This window comes from Mustela lutreola, chromosome 13 (assembly GCF_030435805.1).
Source record: "Mustela lutreola isolate mMusLut2 chromosome 13, mMusLut2.pri, whole genome shotgun sequence".
Classification (NCBI taxonomy): Eukaryota; Metazoa; Chordata; class Mammalia; order Carnivora; family Mustelidae; genus Mustela; species Mustela lutreola.
The window spans coordinates 69,755,914-69,780,967 of NC_081302.1; the positions used below are offsets into that span (position 1 = coordinate 69,755,914).

A 25,054-nucleotide genomic window follows, 5' to 3' on the forward strand; every position below is an offset into this window, starting at 1 on the left:
TTGATTCAGAGGACTTTAATGTTGCCCACTGAAGGTAGACACTGTCGTTTTTGGCCTTATAGTATGAACTGTGTCTATTTTATGACAATTTACTAGTGGTGAGACAGAGAAAATTATTTACCCTGTGGTTCTCAATTTGTCTGTTAAAAAGGCAAGAAAAACAATCCAGTTTCAGAGGGTTGTGTAGGGATCTGAGATGATGTATATAAAGTATTTACACCAGAGTGACTGTCACAGGAAATATACCCCTCAAAACAGTTACTGTCATTAGGGAAATATATCAGAATCAAGATGCTTTGCATAGGGTAGGCATTTCTATTCAGTTCTGTAGGCCAAATATTGGAGCAATACTAAAAAACTATTATTACTCACAAAAGCTGGGTTCTAGAGGATGAGAGTTTATAAATCATGTAATCAGAGGAATAACAGACATAGAGTTACAATATTAAGCTTAGAAATCAGTAGCCAAAAGAGTTTTTTAATTTATCTAAAAGGCAGCCACTCTTAAATTCACTAATAATAATAGAAAACAGAAAAAAGGTGAAATAAAAGTGAAGCAATGTGGCAGATCTGGGGTCAAAATATTACTCTGGATATCATCTGTTTTTGTAAACAGATACAGTGCAGTTTTATTGGACAGCACACTCATTTGGTTCATATTGTCTATGGCTGCTTCTGAGCACCAACTGCAGAGATGAGTAGTTCCACAGACACCACATAGCCTGCTGCTACAGACTGCAAGTTTGTATCCCCCCAAATTCCTCTGTTGAAATCTAATCTCTGGTGTGATGGTATTAAAAGATGTGGGGCCTTTTAGGAGGTGTGTAGGGCCACAGAGCCCTTATTAGGAAACTTAAGAACTCCCCTGACACTTCTGCTATGTGAGGACTTAGTGAAAAGATGGTTTGTGAACCATGAAGTGAGTCCTCACCAGACACCAAATCTGCCACCGCCTTGCTAACTGGACCTGTTAGCCTCAGAACTGTGAGACAGAAACTTCTGTTGTCTATAAGCCACCCAGTGTATAGTATTCTGTTATAACCAAGACAAACTAAGACTACCACAAAGCCTAAAATATCTATTATCTGGCCCTTTACCAGAAAAGGTCACTGTCCCCACCTATGATAAACATTTGGCTTTCTGTATTTCATAGAAAATACTGAGCTCAAGTTATATGGCCATATCTTAGAAAAGGTGAGAAAAGGATTTCTGAATTGAAATGATGAGATCCATAGCTTCCTTCCAGATAGTGCTTTTTACAAATCATTTTTACCTACAGTGTAACCCACTATCAACTCAAGGTTAATACTGGTAATTGCAAAGGAGAGAGAGATGAAAAGAATCAGCAGCGGGCAAGGGAGAGAACTAACATGTAATACATAATGGGTGTGATTCATGTGAGAAAAGATCTGCACAAAGTCAATCATCAGCCAACTCACACTCAAAGAGAAGTCCTTGGACCAACACAAAAATATTGGCAAATAAATGTGCATGAATATGTTTTAAAATAAAAATTTTAAATGTTAAGTATGTGTTCATTTAAAAAAAAAAGTTACTGGCTTTTTGATTAACCGACCAACAATGTGATCCCAATTACATAGAAGGTTTCCACTAAATACATTTTATATTTTCTTTTCAAATATTTTATTTATTTATTTGAAAGAGAGATCACAAGTAGGCAGAGCATCAGGCGGTGGGGAGGGGGGGGCAGGCTCCCTACCGAGCAGACAGCCCAATGCGGGCTTGATCCCAGGATCCTGAGATCATGACCTTAGCCGAAGGCAGAGGCTTAACACACTGAGCCACCCAGGTGCCCCTCCAATAAAAACATTTTAAATTATCATCACACATTTTTTAAAAATTTTACCTCATAAAGTGTGTTGTATGTGGTGACAGTCACAGTGTTTGTATGCAACATCAGCCTTTCTCCAAGAAGAGTGAAAAGACTATGAGTATGCATAATTTCCACTTTTCTCCTGGAGAAAAAGGGGGAAAAAAAACACAAAAAAACTATGAAATACATTGGATTTTCTAATCACATGACTTTGGGATAAAAGTACTATCCATTAAGCAGATATAGAATCATACAGGTAATTATTTTTAGTAACTTCCATCTACCAAAAACAAACCATTTTATACCACAGCTATCTTGTAAAGTTATAAAAATACTATTTAGACACTTCTTAAATAAAATGTAAAATATTCAAATTATAAATTATACAAATGTTGACAGCTATTATTTTCAGATTTCTTATTAACCATTTATGAGTTATTTTTATTAGGTTAAAACTACTGGTTTCCCCTAACAGAGACCAAAGAATTTTTAAATCCTTTCCGTCTAAATATAAAGTCTATAAAATAATCTGTGATAAGTTTTAATATCAAGAATTTAAAATTAAAGCTAAAAATGAGTACTGCAGTTTGATGTTGGGATTACACAGCAAAGTAATTCAACAGAAGTAAAGGGGACTCATCATTGCTTGTATTTGTGGCCTGCCATTGGATTTAAAACCAAACAAAGAGAAAAAACACCAAAAAACTTTCTTAGTTACTTACTGTTGGTTCATTTAACTGTGTCCCCCCATCTCCGACCCCCACTAAATCCATAAATAGGATAGAAGGCTCTACTAGAGGCTTTCTGCAACACTTGGCTCTAGTTCAGGGAATTGCTATATGCCTCTCATTTGTATTACTGTCACAGAATCCAAGATCTGATCTTCTTGGCTCTCAACCCGAGATATTTCATTTATTACCTTGATTTTTCTATTGTTCCCTGTTCAGATCTGGCAACTACGACATAAGCTGCCTAGTATTCACCAATTCTTATTCCTTTCTTCCTGAGTCCAAAATTGTACTATTAATTTCAGCCTCTCTTACAGCCAGGTGTGACCATTTAACTGAGCTTTAGCCAATGGAATATGAACAGAAAAGTCATGAACCATTTTCAGGCCTGGTCAATAGAATAGCACTCATGCATGTCTTCCATGCTCTTTCCCCAAGGCAGAAACACAGGAGTCACATGATGAAGACAGCAAGGCACAAGATGGAAGCAGTAGCCTGGGTCTCTAAATTACAGCTTGCAAGAAAATTGCCTGCTAAGTAATACTCATTTAGATTTTCAGTGAACAAGGAAGAAACTACTAGTGTGATAAGTAACTAACATTTCATTGTTCGTCTGTTAGAGCAGCCATTGTTACCTTAATTAATACAGAAAGAAAATAATCAACCATATATCTGGATATGACTCACCTGGAAATCCCCTCTTCTAAGATCAGTCTCCAAGCTCCACGCTGCACAACAAAAGACACAAGGCAGCTGTCTCCCCTCACCTAATCCTCCTCAGTTCAGGAAGGGAAACAGCAAAATAACCTACACCCAAAGCTTAGGCATTTGTCTTGTGGCTGTGTTTGCAAAACACTTAATAAGTAAGATTTAAAAAGTCAACTGGTCATAAAAAAAATAAACCAGGACTAATGAATACTATAGGATTATAGAGGGGAAGGTTTTATTTCTCTTCTAATTCAAGCTACACCCAAGGCAAGGAGAACTGAAACTTTCATGTGCTCCTAATCCAGAAAGGAAAAAAAAAAAAAGCCAAAGAGTGTTCTTTAATATATCTCTCTGATACATGAAGCTGGTAAAAGTTACCCAAATTAGGCTATGTGGGATAGCCTAATTAAGAATTTACAGTAATCTCTTACCTGCACCAGGACAGTGTCAGTTACTAAAGAAATCCATGCCCTCCGGATTATCTCCCACAGCGTAAATGTTTACAGAACAGCTATATTCTAGGCCTTGCAGGGTGGGGGTGGGGGTGGGGAGATCTGAAGAATGCTCTGCATATACCAGAGAAGAGATGGGTCAGCTTCCTCCTGCAGTTTGCTTTAAAACAATGTTTACCAGTAAATTTTGCTGCACGGCAGTCAAAAGATAGCAAAAAATGCCATCCATTATCTTGGACAGAGTGTAGGTGTGCTATCACATGATTTTGTTTCCCACTGAATCCCTATGCATTCAGCTCTGAAAAGTTCAATAGGACATATATGAGAGAAACTAACATCCTGACCCTACTTAACTTTAAGACCTAAACAGACTTCAGGCCTATTTATCCACCTCTGAATTTTATGCAATTTCTGTCCACTTAGATTAAGAATGAAATCTTTTTTTAAAAAAAGATTTTATTTACTTCTTTGACAGAGAGAGATCACAAGTAAGCAGAGAGAGAGAGAGAAAGAGAGAGAGACGCAGAATCCCTGCTGAGCAGAGAGCCCGATGCGGAACTTGATTCCAGGACTCTGAGATCCCATGACCTGAGCCAAAGGCAGAGGATTAATGCACTGAGCCACCCAGGCACCCTGAAGTCTTCTTCTTTTTTCTTTCTTTCTTTCTTTCTTTTTTTTTTTTTTAAACAAAGGGTAAACATTTAATCTCATACAAATTACACATTTATTAGTTTACTGAACATTCCAATGAATATAGACTCCAATTTTCCTCTTCCCAAAACAAACTAGCTTTTCTTCTGGATGGTCAAAAAATATTTCTTGTAACAAACTCAGACCATATGTTGGAGGAAGAAAAAATAAAAGAGACCCATAACTCCATAACACAGAGAAAATCATTATGAAGTATCAGTTTAGGTTCTGCTAGATGAATTATTATGTATATAAATATAGATGACAAATACAGATGGTATCAATGCAATGAAAATAATTCTATATAAGGTAATATATAGCTCTTTTTTCCTTTAAATCCAGAATATATGCTATCTTGAATATTCAGTTATTAAATATAATAAGTACACAGCATAATATATGCATTCATTACTGTTGGCACATATGGTATTTCCAATTTCTTTCTATCATCAACAGAATTTTGCCCTTGTAGGTAAATCTTTGAGCATATCCATGACTATTTCCTTAGAACAAATTCTTATAACTGGAATGATGGGTGTTAAAAGCTTTTATATTTAATTTTATGAGACTTTGCAATTTATGACCTCCAAAAACATGTACATTCATACTTCCACCATCAAAACGCAAACACAATTTACCAGCAGCTCCACTCACCAATGTAAACATAAAATTCATATTTTGTAAGTATATAATTTAGTGGTTTTTTGAAAACTTTACAGAGTAATGCAGTCATCATCAATTTCCAGTTTTGAATATTTTCATTATCCTAAAAAGTTCCCTTGTGCCTATTTGTGGTCACCCCACTCCCATCACTACCCCAATGTAATCATTAATCTGTATCCTGGATATTTCATATAAATGTAATCATTTAATATGTAGTCTTCTACACCAGGCCTCTTTCATTTACCATAATAATGATTTTTAGGACTCATTAATATCATAGTATGCATCAGCAGTTTGTTTCCTTTTAATTGTGCATTTGTGTTTCATTTTATGGACATATGATACCTCATCCATTCACCAAACCATGAAATTTTAGATTATTTCCAGTTTTGAACTATCATGGATAATGGTATTAAGAACATCCTTGCACAGTTACAAGTGTGAACATATGGTGTCATTTCTCTTGAGTAGATACCCAAGCATGGAAATGCTAGGGTATGCAGGAAGTGTTACATTTTTTAAGAAATTTGAAAATTCTTCTGGAACATGGCTGGAGTATTTTACATTTCTATCAACAATGCATGGGAATTCAGGAAGTTGTTACATGTTCTGGTTTTATGTTATATGCTGTGGTTTTATTCAAATCAAGCCATTATCTGTTTTTCTTTGTGATTCTTTTTTGACCTAGGGGGTTCTTAGAAATGTGTTGTTTATTTTCCAAATATCAAGCAATTTATTAATTCTCTTTCTGCAATTGATTCCTAATTTAATTTTGTTGTGGTCCAAGAAAATATTTTGTTTGATCTCAATTCTTTTAAATTTATTGAAACTTATCTTATGTTTTATAGTCCAGTACATAATCCATTTATACTAGAAAACTATTTGCCAGCTTCATGTGGACTATTCTATGAATGTCAATAAATTGTTTAATTATGATCTTGAACAGAGAGGGAAGAACAGGCTTTCATTAATTATTAGTTATTGAAAGGGAATGCTTCTAATATTTTACTACTAAATAGGACTATGGTAATTTTCCAGTAGATATACCTTATCAGGTTAAAGAAATCATCTGTTCCTGATTTCCCAATAATTCTTATTAGGTACTGAATTTTACCCAAATTTTCTGTATCTATTAGTATAATTATATAGCTATTCTTTAATGTGTTTTCTAAAGAGATCATATTAAAGGATATTCTGATATTAAGCTATCCTTACCTTCATCATAAAAATAAACCTGGAGGCAAACAATCTTTCTTTTTTTTAATATAAATATTTATGGCTAGGGATGCCACAGTGGCCCAGTCAAGTGTCCAACTCTTGATTTCAGCTCAGGTCATGATCTCAAGGTTTTGAGATGGAGCCCTACATCAGACTCTGAACTCAGCAGGGTCTACTTGAGGGTCTCCCTCCCACTCCCCTGCTCCTCCCCTTGCTGGTGTGTGTGCTCTTTCTCTTTAAAAACAAAACAAAACAATAAAATTAATAAATAAATACAATACAATAATATTTACGGCTATAAGTTACCTCCACTATCACTTAGGCCAACTCTCAGAAGTGTAAATGTACAAAATTTTCAAAATTTTTAATTCTAAGCATTTCATAATGTGTACAATAATTTCTTGTTATGAATTATTTAAAATATGTACATTTCCATTGTCTTACCTTGATTTTTATCGTTGATTTCTTGCATAATTGCACTATGGGTGAGAAGTCATCTTTATGACAATTTAAGTTTTTAGACAATTTTATGACTTCAAGTGACACTTTTTACAGTGTTATGTGTGTTTGAAAAGAATGTGTATGTGAATCAAGCCAGTGGATTTTTTGTTCAAATTTATACTGTGAAGTTATTTTGGAATTGCTCTTTTAAAAAAAAGAATATGTTAAAATTTCTAAACCATTTTGATTTCTATTTCAAATTTAGTCAATTTTGCTTTCTATACCTCCTCTATGCTGTTATGTACAAATGCATTTGAAATTGCTTGTTTTCTCTTCCTGGTGAATTGTACCTTTTTCCTTACATGGTACTGCTCTTTAGCCTCATCAACTTTTTTGTGTTAAAGCTTATGTAATTTTACTTAAATACTGCTCTTCCAGGGCCAGAGATTGGGAAGCTGCCATTTTCATTCTTTTCCTCCAAACCTGTCAGGGGTATTGGAGGGGAAGGTGAACCATGAGAGACTATGGACTGTGGAAAACCATCTGAGGGTTTTGAAGGGGCAGGGGGTGGGAAGGTAGGAGAGCCAGGTGGTGGGTATTAAGGAGGGCATGTATTGAATGGAGCACTGGGTGTGGTGCAAAAACAATGAATTTCTGAAAAGAAATTAAAAAAAATTTTTTTTTCTTTTTCTGTATCTTTCTTCTTGCTTTTTTCAAACAACATCTTACCAATTCCTTTTTAAAAATATATTTTTAACTTTCATTATTACAGTCATAGTCTATCCCTTCATTTGTATTTAAAATTTTATATATATATATATTTTTTTTTCCTTTGTTTAAAATCTTGGAGTAAAGTTTCTTCTAACAGACCAAAATATACCCCAATTTTATCAAGCAACTTACTGATTTTTTAAAATCTTTTTAAATTTTCATCTTTACAGTCATATTCCATCCCTTCATCATACTGACCCTTATTTTTTATATATATGTTTTCTTTCTTTAAAATTTGGGGAGGCAGTTTCTTCTAACAGACCAAAATACACCCAAAATCTAGTGTATGGCTCTCTTCTGTTCATCAGCCTGACCATATTCAGCCCCCCCGCCCCCACTTTCTTTTTTTTCCCAGTTTCAGGTCTCTTCTGATTTGTTTACTGTATATTTCTCAGAGGTCATTGTTACCCTGTTAGCATTTTGTTCTCTCATTCATTTATTCTTCTCTGGACAAAATGACAAAACAGAAAAACTCACCTCAAAAAAAGAACAAGAGGCAGTACCAACTGCCTGGGATGTAATCAGTACAGACATTAGTAAGATGACGGAAAAAGAGTTCAGAATGAAGATTATAAAGATACTAGGTGGGCTTGAAAAAAGCATAGAAGATACTAGAGAATCCCTTTCTGGAGAAATAAAATAATTAAAATCTAACCAAGTCAAAATCAAAAAGGCTACTAATGTGGTGCACTAAAAAATGGAGGCTCTAACTGCTAGGATAAATGAGGCAGAATACAGAATTAGTGATAAAGAAGACCAAATGACGGAGAATAAAGGAGCTGAGAAAAAGAGAGATAAATAACTACTGGATCAAGTGGGGAGAATTCAAGAGATAAGTGATACCATAAGATGAAACAATATTAGAATAATTAGGATTGCAGAAGAAGAAGAAGGGGGGCAGAAGGTATATTGGGGCAAATTATAACAGAGAACTTCCCTAATTTGGGGAAGGAAACAAGCATCAAAATCCAGGAAGCACAGAGAACCTCCCTTAAAATCAATAAAAATGGGTAAATACCTGTCATCTAATCGTAAAACTTACCAATGCCTCAGAGACAAAGAGAAAATCCTGAAACCAGCTCGGGACAAGAAAATCTGTAACCAGATGTATTAGACTAGCAACAGACCTATCCACAGGGAAGTGGCAGATCAGAAAGGACTGGCATGATATATTCAGAGCACTAAACAAGGAAAATATGCAGCCAAGAATACTATATCCAGCTAGGCTGTCAACTGAAAATAGAAGGAGAAATTTTTAAAATCTTCCAGGACAAGCAAAAACTAAAAATTTGCAGACACCAAATGAGCCCTACAGGAAATACTGAAAGGGGTCCTCTAAGCAAAGAGAGAGCCTAAAAGTAATATAGTCCAGAAAGGAACAGAGACAATATGCAGTAGCAATCACATCACAGCAAATACAATGGCACTAAGTTCATATCTTTTGATAGCTTCACTAAATGTAAATGGGCTAAATGCTCCAATCAAAAGACACAGGGAAGTGTGTAAACCTGGTGATTCACAGACCTGTACCCCTGGGGATAAAAATATATGTTTATAAAAAATAAAAAATTAAAAATAAATAAATTTAAAAAAAGACAGGGTATCAAAATGGATAAAAATGGATAAAAAATGGATTAAAAAAAAACAAGACCCATCAATATGCTGCAGAAGACATTTTAGACACAAAGACACCTCTATATTTAAAGTGAGGTGGGGGAAAACAATTTACTAGCTAATGGTCATCAAAAGAAAGCTGTGGTGGAAATCCTTATATCAGAAAATTTGTTTTTAAGCCAAAGACTATAATAAGATGTGAGGAAGGACACTATATCTATATTAAAAGGGTCTGTACAACAAGAATATATGACAATTTTTAATATCTATGCCCCTAACATGGGAGTAGCCAAATATATAAAACAATAACAAAATCAAAGAAACACATCAACAATAATAGTAGGGGACTTTAAAACCCCCTTCACTTGAAATGGATAGATCATCTAAGCAAAAGATCAAAAAGGAAATAAAGACCTTAAAAGGCTTTACATGACACACTGGAACAGATGGACATAACAGATACATTCAGAACATTCTATCCCAAAGCAAGAGAATACACATTCTTTTCCAGTGTACGTGGAATATTCTCCAGAACAGATTCATATCCTGGATCACAAATCAGGTCTCAACCAGTACCAAAAGATGGAATAATTCTCTGCATTTTTTCAGACCCCAATACTTTGAAACTAGAACTCAACCACAAGAGGAAAATTGGAAAGAACACAAATACATGGAGACTAAAGGGCATCCACTAAAGAATGAACAAGTCAACCAGAAAGTTAAAGAATTAGAAAATTCATGAAAACAAATGAAAATGAAAACATAAATTGTTCAAAATTTTGGAGGTGCAGCAAAGGCACCCGAGAGGAAAGTATATAGCAATACAAGCCTTTCTCAAGAAAAAAGAAAGGTCTCAAATACATAACTTAACCCTACACCTAAAGGAGCTGGAGAGAGAACAGCAAAGAAAGCCTAAACCCAGCAGGAGAAGAGAAGTAACAAAAATCAGAGCAGAAAGCAATGAAATAGAAATCAAAAGAACAGTAGAACAGATCAATTAAACTAGAAGCTGGTTCTCTGAAAGAATTAATAAAATTGATAAATCCTTAGCTAAACTTATCAAAAAGAAAAGAGAAAGGACCTAAATTAATAAAATCATGAATGAAAGAGGAGAGATCAAAACCAATACTAAAGAAATACAACCAATTATAGAAACATATTATGCACAAATATAAGCCAGCAAATTTGACAATCTGGAAGAAAAGGATGCATTCCTAGAGACATATAAGCTACCAAAACTGAACCAGGAAGAAATAGAAAACCTGAACAGACCCATAACCAGTAAGGAGATTGAACAATCATCAAAAATCTCCCAACAAAAAAGAGACCAGGGCAAGACAGCTTCCCAGGGGAATTCTACCAAACATTTTTAAAGAAGAATTAATACCTATTCTCCTGAAACTGTTCCAAAATAAATAGAAATGGAGGGAAAACTTCCAAACTCATTTTATGAGGCCAGCATTACCTTGACCCCAAAATGAGACAAAGATCCCATCAAGAGAATTACAGACCAATATCCTTGATGAACACAGATGCAAAAATTCTCACCAAAATACTAGCCAATAGGATCCACCAGTACATTAAAAGGATTATTCACCATAACCAAGTGGGATTTATTCCTGGGCTGCAAACTTGGTTCAACATCTGCAAATCAATCCATATGATACAATACATTAATAAAAGAAAGAACAAGAACCACATGATATTCTCAACAGATGCTGAAAAAGCATGTGACAAAGTTCAGCATCCTTTCCTGATCAAAACTCTTCAAAGTGTAGGGATAGAGGGTACATACCTCAATATCATCAAAGCCATCTATGAAAAACCCACAGCGAATATCATTCCCAATGGGGAAAAACTGGGAGCTTTTCCCCTAAGGTCAGGAACAAGACAGGGATGTCCACTATCACCACTGCTATTCAACATAGTACTAGAAGTCCTAGCCTCAGCAATCGGACAACAAAAAGAAACAGAAGGCATTCGAATCAGCAAAGAAGTCAAACTCTCAGTATTTGCAGATGATATGATACTTTATGTGGAAAAGCCAAGACTCTACTCCAAATCTGCTAGAACTCATACAGGAATTCAGTAAAGTGTCAGGATATAAAATCAATGTACAGAAATCAGTTGCATTTCTATACACCAACAGCGAGACAGAAGAAGGAGAAATTAAGTAGTCAATCCTATTTACAACTGCACCCCAAAGCATAAGATACCTAGGAATAAACCTAACCAAAGAGGCAAAGAATCTGTACTCAGAGAACTATAAAGTACTCATGAAAGAAATTGAGGAAGACACAAAGAAATGGAAAAATGTTCAGTGTTCATGGATTGGAAGAACAAATATTGTGAAAATGTCTGTGCTACCTAAAGCAATCTACACATTTAATACACTCTCTATCAAAATTTTTTTCAAGAAATAGAACAAATAATCCTAAAATTTGTGTGCAACCAGAAAATACCCAAAATAGCCAGAGGAATGTTTAAAAAGAAAATCAAAGCTGGTGGTATCACAATTCCAGATTTCATGCTCTATTACAAAGCTGTAATCATCAAGACAGTATGTTTCTGGCATAAAAACAGACACACAGATCAATAGAACAGAATAGAATGACCAGAAATGGAAGTCCATGGTAAATTAATATTTGACAAAGCAGGAAAAGAACACCCAATGGACAAAAGATAGACTCTTCAACAAATGGTGTTGGAAAAATTGGACAGCCACATGCAAAAGAATGAAACTGGACCATTTCCTTATACCACATACAAAAATAGACTCGAAATAGATGAAAGACCTAAATGTGAGACAGGAAACCATCAAAATCCTAGAGGAAAACACAGGCAGCAACCTCTTTGACCTCAACCACAACAACTTCTTTCTAGAAACATCACCATGGGCAAGGAAGCAAGGGCCAAAAATGAACTCTTAGGACTTCAAGATCAAAAGCTTTTGCACAGCAAAGGAAACAGTCAACAAAACCAAAAGACAACTGACAGAATGGGAGATAATATTTGCAAATGACATATCAGATAAAGGGCTAGTATCTATAATCTATAAAGAACTTGTTAAACTCAATACCCAAGGAGCAATCAATCCAATCAAGAAATGGGTAGAAGACACAGAGATTTCTGCAAAGAATAATTAAACTAGAAGCTGGTTCTCTGAAAGAATTAATAAGATTGATAAATCCTTGGCTAGACTTATCAAAAAGAAAAGAGAAAGGACCTAAATTAATAAAATCATGAATGAAAGAGGAGAGATCAAAACCAAACATGTGTATCATGGCCATTATACACATAAAAAAATGCTCCACATCACTCAGCATCAGGAAAATACAAAAAAAAAAAAAAACAAAACAAAAAAAAAAAACACAGTGAGTACCACCTCACACAAGTCAGAATGGCTAAAATTAACAAGCCAGGAAATGACAGATATTGGTGAGGATGCAGAGAAAGGGGAACCCTCCTACACTGTTGGTGGGAATGCAAGCTGGTGCAGTCACTGTGGAAAACAGTATGGAGGTTTCTCAAAAAGTTGAAAATAGAGCTATACTATAACCCAGCAAGTGTACTACTAGATATTTACCATAAAGATTCAAATGTAGTGATCCGAAGTGGCACCTGCACCCCAATGTTTATAGCAGCAATGTCCACAATAGCTAAACTATGGAAAGAGCCTAGATGTCCATCAACAGATGAATGGATAAAGAAGATGTGGTGTGCGTGTGTGTGTGTTGGAATGTGTGTTGGTGTGTGTATATGTATGTGTGCATATATCTGTGTATATATAAACATGTATGTATATATGTACATAGGTATATAGATGCATACATACATATACATACAATGGAATATTACGCAGCCATCAAAAAAACACCAAAATCTTGCCATTTGCAATGACGTGGTTGGAACTAAAGGATATTATGCTAAGCAAAATAAGTCAATCAGAGAAAGACAATTATTATATGATCTCATTGATATGTATAATTTGAAAAACAAGGCAGAGGATCATAGGGGAAGAGAGGGAAAAATGAAACAAGACAAAACCAGATGGGAAAAAAACTATAAGTAACTCTTAATCTCAGGAAACAAACTGAGGGTTGCTAGAGTGGAGTGGAGTGGAATGGAGTGGGGGTGACAGACACTGGGGAGTGTATGTGCTATGGGGAGCATTATGAATTGTGTAAAACTGATAAATCATAGACCTGTATCCCTGAAACAAATACTACATTATATGTTAATAAAAAATTTATAGAAGCTAAAATGATCATAACTGTATTACAGTACAGCCATTTAGGCATTTTGATCATCTATCTGAATCATTTGTTAAATTCTGTTCTGAGGATAACTGTAATACTACTTCCATGAAAGAACAGTTTGGCTTTCTCCTCAAGCATACCTCCAAGTTATGGTTCTCCATCTTTTGGGATGGGGGCAGAGGGAGAGAGAGAATCTTAAGCAGACTCCCTGCTGAGCATAGAGCCTGATGTGGGGCTTGTTTTCATGACCCTGAGATCATGACCTGAGCTGAAATCAAGAGTTGGAATGCTTAACCAACTGAGCCACCCGGGTAACCTATGTTTCTCATTTTTATGTACCTTTTTATTTTGGAAGCTTTTAAAATTTACAGAAAAGTTAAAAATATAGTACAGATAGTTCTCCTATATTACTCACCCAGCTTCCCTATGTGTTAATATATTATCTCATCATAATATATCTCTTCTCATAGGGAAGAGATAATATATCTCTTATATATAGGGTATATCCTATATCAGGTCTATAATATATCTCTTCCCTATGTGTTAATATATTATCTCATATGTCATAAGACATATGTCAAAATTAAGAATCAACACAGGTACAGTATTATTGACTATACTATAGACTTTTTCTTAAATTTAATTTTATTTCTTTTCAGTGTTCCAGAATTCACAGTTTATGCCACACACCCAGTGCTCCATGCTATATGTGCCCTCCATAATACCACCCACCAGGCTTACCCTTTTTGTTCATATTTTACTAGTTTCCCCTAATGTCCTTTTTCTGTTCAGGATCCAATCCAGAATACTACCTCAAATTTAGTCATCATCTCTCCTTAAACTCCTCTGGTGTGTAGCAGTTTCCCACTGTTTTTCATGCCCTTCAACAGTTTTGAAGGGTACTGGTCAAGTGTTTTGTACAATATCCCTCAATCTGGGATGTATGATGCTTTCTCTGGACTAGGCTTTGAGTTATTTTTCTTATAAAATAATATCACAGAGATGAAGTGTCTTTTTCATCACATCGTATCAGGAAATACATCACCTCAGGATGCTGTATGACTGTTGATGTTAGCCCTAATCAATATTGAAAATCACTGCCAGGTTTCACTATCCTTGGAAGCAAGTGAGTAAGTCCATCTCACACTTCCGTAGAGGAGATTTAAGTTCCATCCCCAGGAGGGAAGAGCAGCTGTATATACTATTTGGAACAGACTTCTCAATTTTAGTGACAGATTTCAAACCTATCTCTAGTTCAGCTGACAATTAAAGTGTACGGATTTAACAACCTATATTCCAGACACTTGATAGAAATTATAAACTAGGTGTTAGGAGGGACCAATCCACCAGACTTCAGTGTAGCTTCATCTGTGGACTCATCTAAGATTTCCTGCCAGATAATTGCTCTATACACAAATGAGACACTAAGTTTGGGTGATATCTCATTTCTTAAATTTTAGAGATGATTTTCTTAAGCTTTTAGGTATTTAATCAAACCCTTCATAAATACTACCTATTTCCTCTTCCCTAATTTTTTTTTTCAAATCTTGAACAATAATAGTAATAATTTTAGTAGAAAAACTTATCTCACTGAACTGAAAGCTGCTAGTATGTCATACTTAAATTTTATATTAAAGATAAATATCTTATTGAGGGTATGTTCTGCTTTTATCAGAATTACATGTTAAATTGTACCTATTATGTTTTTGCTAACAATTTAAATTATCACATTGCAATATACTGTGATTAACCATTTTATGTCTACTTTATCCTTTATCTTTAAAACTCAGTGCGGGAAGCAATATGGTTTTACTCATTTATGGGATAAAAACTGAAGCTCAAGGATGTTTTAAAAACTATTCAGAAAATGTGTGACTAAGCCAGGATCCAAACCTATGCAGTCTAAATAGAAAGGTAATGAATTACATGTATTTTACTAACCATTATCTCTATTAACCATCAAATAATACATGCTTTGTTTTAAATATTATATTTTATAATAAGATTTAATTTTATAATCATATTGATAGAAATCAATTGGACTTAATTCCCTGTGTAGCTAAGTAGTTAAGAAAACACTTAATTTCAGTGTTACCTTAGTCCTTTTACTCCATGATTGCACCAATCAAGAACAACTCATTTAAACTAATCAGTCATTGATTTTTATTCAGTTCAACTCCATCAATAAATTAATGAATGAAAATTTTCCCAAGATTTTAAGTTGCTTGTTATTTTAAATATTTGCATGTTTTTTTCCTAAACAATGTTATTAATATTTGCATGCCTAAAAGATTAAATTGATCCACATTCACCATCATTTCTAACAACTCCCCATTAGGAACCACTGGTTTTTTTGTTTTGTTTTGTTTTGTTAAGACTTTATTTATTTATCAGAGAGTGAGAGAGCACAAGCAGAGTGAACAATAAAGGGAGAGGGAGAAGCAGACTCCCTGCTGGGGAACGAACCCAAAGTGGGGATCCATCTCAGGACCCTGGCATCATGACCTGAATCAAAGGCAAAGGCTTAACCAACTGAGCTACCTAGGTGCCCCTAGGAGCCACTGTTCTTAAGTTTGTTTCTTACATATGCTTCTAGATTTTAATGTAATATAGGAAGTACTATATTTTTATATCCTCTCTTTTATACAAAACTACACCCAGTACATATTCATCTATATATACTATTTGTTTTTAATCATGCAACAATGTAATTATGATATCAACATAACTAAGACTCATCTCAATAGTTTTGTTTTACAACTGCTGACATTCTATTTAATGAATGAACGATACATGATTTAACAAATTCTCTATTAATAGAAATTTAAGATTTCTCATAACCTTTCCAATTTTAAACAGCAGAACAATGAATAACTCTGAAGGGTCATGTTTTCAAATGGGTATAAGCAATAAATTGCTGGGTTAAAAAGTATATGTATTTGTATTTTTGACAGACACTGATCAAAATTAACACGGCATTCCAAATAGTACTATAGTAACTTGTGCTCCAGTTAGCAATGTATAAGAATGCTTGCTCCCCCCACATCCAATCTAATATATTGATGTCTTACTTTATTTTCAGATTAGATTTTCCTTTTTTCTTAAGATTTTATTTATTTGTCAGAGAGAGAAAGAGCACAAGCAGGAGAAGCAGCAGGCAGAGGGAGAAGCAGGCTCCTCGCTGAGCAAAGAGCTAGATGGGGGACTGGATCCCAGGACTCTGGAATCCTGACCTTGCCTGAGGCAGGTGCTTAACCAACTGAGGAACTAGTGTCCCTTTATTTCTCTTATTACTAGTAGGACTCCATTCCTTTCAAATGTTTATGTGCCATGCATTCTCCTCTATGAGCTGATCATTCATTCATATTCTTTTCCTTGTTTCTACTAGGTTAGCTTATCAATTTCTAGGAAAAGCTAGGCAAAATTATTATGTAAAATTCTTTTAATTTTCTGTTTGTATATTAATTATGGAAATTATAATTTTGTACATTCACACTTTTGCCCTTTCTTGAGTTGATTAATGATGACTTATCCATCTATATCGGGAGTTTAAAAAAAAAAAAAACAGTTTTTTAAATGATTCTTTGTGTCCTGAATATTAATTCCTACCTTCCATTTATTTGGTTATTCATTTCCTAACTTACACATTTTGATTATTTTTTTCTGTATTTTCTTTTTATTGCTCTATAACTATGGATATTTCCCTTAGGCACTTCTTTAGCTGTAGCTCATAGGTTTTTGAAGGTTTTTTTGTTTATGTTTTTGTTTTAATTCTGCAGTGTGTCCACATCATTTTTGAGCTTTTTTTGAGCTTTACATTGTGTTATACTGATCTGTGTATCTATTTTCATGCCAGTATTACACAGGTTTAATTACTACGACCTTGTAATCGAACTTGAAATCTGGAATTTAATAATTTTTCAAGACGGCTTTGTCCATCTGGGATCTAATCTTTTGTGATTCCATATAAATTTTAGGATTATTTGTTCTACTTCTGCGAAAAATGCTTTTGGTATTTTGATAGGGATTGCATTAAGTCTGTAGATTGCTTTGGGTAATACAGACATTTTGTTAATATATTTTTTAAATATTTTATTTATTTATTTATTTATTTGTCAGAGAGAGAGAGAGAGTATACGCAAGCCAGACAGAGTAGCAGACAGAGGTGGAGAAAGAAGCAGGCTCCCTGCTGAGCAAGGAGCCCGATGCAGGACTCGATCCCAGGACGCTGGGATGATGACCTGAGCTGAAGGCAGCGGCTTAACGGACTGAGCCACCCAGGTATCCTGGGGTAGTACAGACATTTTAACAATATTGTTTTCCCAACTCGTGAGTATGGAATGTGTTCCCATTTCTTTGCATATTCTTGAATTTCTTTCATCAGTGTTTTATAGTTTTCAGGGTAGCAGGTCTTTCATCTCTCCAGTTAAGTTTTATTCCTAGATACTTTATTGTTTCTGGTGCAACTGTAAATTATATGCTAACAATGAATCATGGTGCACTACATCAAAAACTAATGATGTTGGGGCGCCTGGGTGGCTCAGTGGGTTGAGCCGCTGCCTTCGGCTCAGGTCATGATCTCAGGGTCCTGGGATCGAGTTCCGCATTGGGCTCTCTGCTTAGCAGGGAGCCTGCTTCCCTCTCTCTCTCTCTGCCTGCCTCTCTGCCTACTTGTGATCTCTCTCTGTCAAATAAATAAATAAAATCTTTAAAAAAAAAAAAAAAACTAATGATGTACTGTATCATGACTAATATAACAGAATAAAAAAATTTTAAAAAATAAAGTAACTTGAACCACCAACAGAGAATGGAAAAAATATTCCAAATACAGATTCAGGATAATATTAAATAAAATCTCACAGTTCTGCATCCAGAAAAAAATTTGTAAATGGAATTGCTTTGTTAATTTCACTTTTTGCTACTTCATTCTTAATGCATAGGAATGCAACAAATTTCTTTACATTGATTCTGTAATCAACAAAGGAGGACTGAATATACAATGGGAAATTGACAGCTTTTTCAACAAATGGTGTTAGAAAAACTGGACAGCCATAGGCAAAAGAATGAAACTGGACCACTTTTTCATCATACACAAAAACAAAGTTTAAATTGATTAAAGACCGGGCGCCTGGGTGGCTCAGTGGGTTAAGCCGCTGCCTTCGGCTCAGGTCATGATCTCAGGGTCCTGGGATCGAGTCCCGCATCGGGCTCTCTGCTCAGCAGGGAGCCTGCTTCCTCCTCTCTCTCTCTCTGCCTGTGTCTCTGCCTACTTGTGATCTCTCTCTGTCAAATAAATAAATAAAATCTTTAAAAAAAAATAAAATAAAATAAATTGATTAAAGACCTAAGTGTGAGACATGAAACCATGAAATTGATAGAAGAGAGCACAGATAATAATCTCTCTGACATCAGCCATAATAACATTTTTCTAGATATGTCTCCTGAGGCAAGGGAAATAAAAGCAAAAATAAACCATGGGGACCACATCAAAATCCAAAGTTTCTGCACAGCAAAGAAAACAATCAACAAAATTAAAAGGCAACCCAAAGAATGGGAGAAGATATTTGCAAATGACATACCCGATAAAGGGTTAGTATCAAAAATATATAAAGAACTGATACAACTCAACCTAAAAAACAACTAATCCAATTAAAAATGGGCAGAAGTGGGCATCTGGATGGCTTAACCAAGCTTCTGCGTTGGGCTCAGGTTATGATCTCAGAGTCCTGGGATTGAACCCTGCACTGGGCTCTCTGCTCAGCAGGGCATCTGCTTCCCCCCTCCCCTCTCTCTGCTTGCCACTCTGCCTACTTGTGATGCCTGCCTGTCAAATAAAAAAATAAAATCTTTTTTAAAAAATGGGCTGAAGATATGAACGGACAATTCTCTGAAGAAGACATGCAGATGGCCAACACACACTTGAAAAAATGTTAATATCACTCATTATCAGGGAAATGCAAATCAAAACTATAATGAGGTATCTCCTCACATCTATCAGAAGGTTAAAATCAAAACATAAGAAACAAGTGTTGGTGAGAATATGGAGGAAAAAGGAACACTCTTGCAATGTGGATGGGAATGCAAACTGGTGCAGTCACTGTAGAAAACAGCATGGAAGTTCCTCAAAAAATTAAGAACAGAACTATACTACAATCCAGGAATTGCACTGCTGGGTATTTACCCCCAAAATACAAAACATGAATTCAGAGGGATGCATACACCTTTCTGTTCATTATTTACAATAGACAAACTATGGAAGCAGTGCAGAGTCCACTATAGATTAATGGACAAAAATATTTATCTTTATAGACACACACAAAGGAATATTATTTGGCCATTAAAAAATGAAATCTTGCTACTTGCAATAACATGGATAGACCTAGAGAGTATAATGCAAAGCAAATAAGTAAGAGAAAGACAAATACCATATGATCTCACTTATATGTGGAACTTAAGAAACAAACAAGCAAAGAGGGAAAAAAGAGAGAGAGAGAGAAAGAGACAAACCAAGACTCTACACTACAGAAGATAAACTGATAGTTTACCAGAGGGATGGTGGATGAGGGGGGATGGGGAAAATAGGGGATGGGAATAAGTGTACACTTACCAGGATGAAAAATAAAATAAAATCCTGAAAAAAATTCTGTAAAATTGTGTGCATCTTCTCTTTGACACAAAAGTTATTCAATTAATTTTAACTTTCTAGGTAGAAGAAACTTTGGTTTCTAATTTTGTTCCTATTTTCTAACTTTACCATATGTTAATAAGAGAACCTTCTTTGTTTTATTTTTACATTTTAGAATTGTTCTTTGATGTCTACAATGCCATGTCAAATTTCCATAAATATTCCATGGCACTGAGCTATTTTATTAACATGATACAGACTTCAAATATATTAATCAGATTTATCTTATTATTTATATTACTTTCCCCTTTGATTTTTATGAATGAAGGTGCACTAAAATTTGCTTTAATGTTTTAAATTAATGGTAATTGTACTAATTCTCCTAAAATTCCTTTTCATGAAAGTTTCACCCTTTAACACTATGTGTCCTTCTTTATGGTATTTATTGCTTTCTGATTTGACTTTTAATTTGTCCAATGCTAAGATTATGATTCCTACTTTTTTCATTTGTACATATGTGGTATAACATTTAAGTATCCTTTAATTTTCAGCCTTTCTAAATCACTTTATTTCGGTATGCTTCTTGCATATAGGTCTGCATTTTATTACTGTGATGAACTGTTTTTCTTTTTTCTTAAAATAGGTGACTTAGTAAAAATTTTACATTTATCTTCATGGCAGATGTTTGGCGTTAGAGTCATATTTTACATTATGCTTCCAACTTTCATGGATTTTTTAAAGATTCCATTACATGTATTATTCTTTGATTTATTTATACTTATTAATATCTTGAAAGCATTATAATTTTGCCAAATTTCTTACTCTGTAGCTATAAAGGAATAAGAAGTCTTCTATGTGTTTAGCAAGTGTATTTTCCCATTATGAGGAATGATAAGTTCAATATATTTACTCTTAATTTTTCATCTCCCCTGTGCCATCAAATCTTAGTCAGTAAGCCTGTGTTTCTAATACATCATTTGTCAACTTCTTATGGATAATCTCTGACTCTTTGGATTTACTCTACTTTCTGTCTTTCCTTAGTCCTTTCCCACTTCATTGTAACTGTAGCATTTCTACATTACTAAGATATATAAGTAAATTCTGGTCTGTCACTCTAATTTAAATGTTTGTTTCAGGCTTAGTTTTACTGTTAAATTCATTCAGTGTTCACCAGTAGTACTTAGCTATAGTCTTCCCAGTCATCCTGATTGGCTGAACTTTGTCCCCAGAAATTTTCTCAATAATTATTCAGAAAAATAATTCCTTGTATGGTTAAAGATTATTTGGCAGCATTATTTTTTTTTAAAGATTTTATTTATTTATTTGACAGGCAGGTATCAGTAGGTAGAGAGGCAGGCAAATAGAGAGAGAGGTGAAAGCAGGCTTCCTGCTGAGCAGAGAGCCTGGTGTGGGGCTTGATCCCAGGACCCTGGGATCATGACCTGAGCCGAAGGCAGAGGCTTTAACTCACTGAGCCACCCAGGTGCCCCTGTTTGGCAGCATTCCTTTTACTAAAATGATACTTTGGCTCCCATTTTCTTCACTTCAATATCCTATGGGTGTTGCTCTATGTTTCCTTTATTGAAAAATGTTATAGAAAAGTCCAATGTCCAACTCAAATTTTCCTCTTATTTCCACACTGCTGAATAAAAGATTCTTGACTTACATTGAACTGACCATTCTAGGAAAATTCTCTCTGGTACACAACATGACGTTTTTAATATGGATGGCAAAATCTTTTATTAGGACGTTGCAGAATTATTGCTTTAAGTATTTGTTTAGTCCCATTGTTCTGCTTTTATTTGGAAACTCAATTTATACCATTATTGGAATTTCTGTGCCTTCAATATCAATCATTTTCTCTTTGATCCTTCTAAACTCTTATATTTCCAACCATACATATTTAATCGTTTTGTTTTCATTTCTATCTTCTGTGTATCTCACTCTGCCAACCACACAATTTATCTTCCTTTAGGCTTCCTCTGATTTCATTTTTATTTGTATAAATTTTTTTTTTCTTCAACAAAAATAGAAACTTCCCTCCAAAGTTTTGTTAGTCCATGATCCAATGCTTCTGTGTTATACCATCTGCTTCGTAGTAATCCTTCCTCAGAAGCAATTCATTCCTTACATTTTAAACTTACAGTAAAATTTCTAATTGCAATTATTATGTACTCTGTAACAGTATTTTTCCAGTGAATGTTTTTATCTGCAGGTTAGTTAGGCTTATCTTTTCCACACTGCTATATTTTTAAATGTACTTTCTTGTTTTTGCATCTGGGACTAGAATCCTTTATTTAATTTCTCCAAGTCAATTTCTTTTACTTAACCAAAGTTACATGAGTAATCCCTTTCTCTTAATTTTGAAAGTACATGTGCTTCTCACTCAGTAATCAAACAACCAGTACATTTACAGATCCTCATATATGCATAATTTTTTTCCTACAAGGGAGGTATTTCCTATATTTGTAGTATGTCTATTCTCCCTTACTTGACTATTTATTTGGAACCAAAATAAAAAGCATATCTACTCTTTCAAACTATTTAGCATGTTACAGATGTCTATCTAGATCTTGTGTAGTTTTCATCCGTGTTATCAATAAACTCTTCGTAAATCTAAGCACCAAAAAGAAATGGCAACAGTGAGGTTTTGAGAGGAACCCCATCTAGTGATAATTAAATGATACTTTCTTGGGTTCATTTGTATAGAAAATGAACTTTAAAAAGAATAATTTTGTACTGGATAACATAATATGAAAAACATTCCTTATATCAGAAAGTGACATTTGGGGAAAAAAGAAATATTCTAGATCTTTAAATCAAAAACATAATAAGCCTCAATGCTACAAAAAAGTACAAATAATAAAATACTGACTTAGCATGTAAGCAAAAGAGCAACTCTCATATACATGGTATTCCCTGTTAGGAAAGTTTTTTTTTTTTTTTTTTTTTTTTTTTTTAAGATTTTATTTATTTATTTGACAGAGAGAAATCACAAGTAGATGGAGAGGCAGGCAGAGAGAGAGAGAGGGAAGCAGGCTCCCTGCTGAGCAGGGAGCCCGATGTGGGACTCGATCCCAGGACCCTGAGATCATGACCTGAGCCGAAGGCAGCGGCTTAACCCACTGAGCCACCCAGGCGCCCCCCTGTTAGGAAAGTTTTGATCAAAATCATAACCAAAAGTGTTTTGGATTTAGTTGATGAAATATTTTCTTACATCCTTTAAATGAACAGTATTTTCCAGCAAACAAATAAAAAGAAACTATATTACTTAAATTATAAATTTTTCTATAACCTATTGTTAATAAACATTCTTTCATAAAACAGTTTTACAACTTTAAGAGTCACTTATGGTTTGTCTCCCCCTCCAATGAATAGGAAGCTATTATTTTCTGCTGTAAGATTATTAAAGTCAATTTTCATGTTCCATTATATATGAAACTATAAAAATACAATTTCAATGGGTATTTCCACAATTCATTATTTTGAAAAACATCAACTTACTTGTGACCTAAATGCTTCAGAAAGTATCCCAGAACCTTCAGAGCTTGAACCCAAATACTTTCACTTTTAGAAGCCAGTAATTTGTAGATTACTCTAAAAAATACAAAAATAAATGACTTCTTAAGCAATTACAAATATTAAAAATATAAGCACTATGTACTTTACAATGAACTATAAATATAAAAAGTCTAAAGTTCCTCTCAGGATTTTAAATTCTTCAGAAAAATTTAAAAACTAACAAATTTTACTACTTTTTTTTTAATTTGGTCTGCAAATAAATACTCAAAAGTTCAAAGTGATTCATTGCTCCTAAGTATTGCCTTCTAGCACAATGAAAAAAAAAATCTATCTTAAGTAATATACATGCTTAGTTAGGCTATATCTCCCCTTCTATTAGAACTGTCCCTGACATTTCTACTTGATGACCTTTTTTTCTTGCTTATCGCTAATTGGACCATGGATAGATACTTGCCCAATTATTTCTCTTTTCTGAGCACTTGGAGCAAGATCTGAGAAACAATATCTAGTACTTTTTGGCCTCCTGAATTAGAAAATTATTTAAAACAGAAACTATAAGCAGCCTTGTTTTGTTTGCAGACATGAGTCTGTACACAAAAGGAAGAATAAAGCAACCATATAGGAAGTAGCAGAGAAAGTAAAGTTGTTTCCTTATACCTTTCCAATTCCTTATTCTTACCCTAATGAGATTTCTATAACAAACACATCATTCTGTTTTTACTTAAATTGGCTTGAGAAGTCTTCTGGTACTTTGAGCAAAGAATTCTCTACTAACATATAGCCAAATTTAACAAATATAGTTATTTTGAACATGACATAAGAACAAGGCTATATGCACTATAATTTTCATAAATATTTAAAAATTTTAAAGTTTTTCCAAAACATAAAAGTAAACATTTTTTCCATAAGGTGGTAGGGGACAATAATAACTAATTGTTTTGCAACTAATTCTAGAATTTAAGAAAGTTCTTTGAACTTGGTGGTGGTAAAGATAAAATTAGGATGTGCTTTATTGTATTAAATTCTATTTAAAAAATAAAGTGTCGTTTTATGTTTTTAAGATGGAGTTATCTAGGCTAAACAGAAAGTTGGTATTAGAAGATACAGTATAATTTTTATAACATTAAGAGAACACATTACTTAAAGCTAGTCACATCTGTTTTAACAGTGGCTTATACTATTATAAAAGAAGATAATATATTGTTGATACTGTTTCTTATTTGTGTGTTACTCTACTGAAGAACAGATTGAAGTAAACATTAGAGTTACTATTTCTTTTAGGAGATGAATTTTTTCTAAAAGCCTCAAGTTCCTAAATATGTATTTACATTGAAATCTATTTTCAGAACTTTTATGAACCAAGATCAGTAATGAAAAAAAAAAAAAACAAGCATAAGACTAGAAAAGTTATGCATATAAGATAAAGGACTATTCAGGAAATCATGAGAAAGAACATTCAACAGTAAAAATAATCTGGAAAACCAAAGTAAAAGCTCACAGTCTAAAAACATGACTATACTCAGATATGG

The 25,054-nt window shown here is 34.2% G+C and overlaps 1 protein-coding gene across 7 annotated transcripts in view; it reads right to left on the reverse strand.

Annotated features, from left to right (window-relative positions):
• NBEA (neurobeachin) overlaps positions 1-25,054 on the reverse strand; it is a 685,682-nt gene that overhangs the window by 482,375 nt on the left and 178,253 nt on the right. For all 7 annotated transcript variants that reach the window (XM_059144025.1, XM_059144024.1, XM_059144021.1 and 4 more), the window contains 2 exons: positions 23,508-23,600; positions 1,868-1,976 (listed from right to left, as the gene is read on the reverse strand). In XM_059144025.1, the coding sequence (XP_059000008.1) occupies positions 1,868-1,976; positions 23,508-23,600 (202 nt within the window). The remainder of the gene's footprint in view (positions 1-1,867; positions 1,977-23,507; positions 23,601-25,054) is intronic.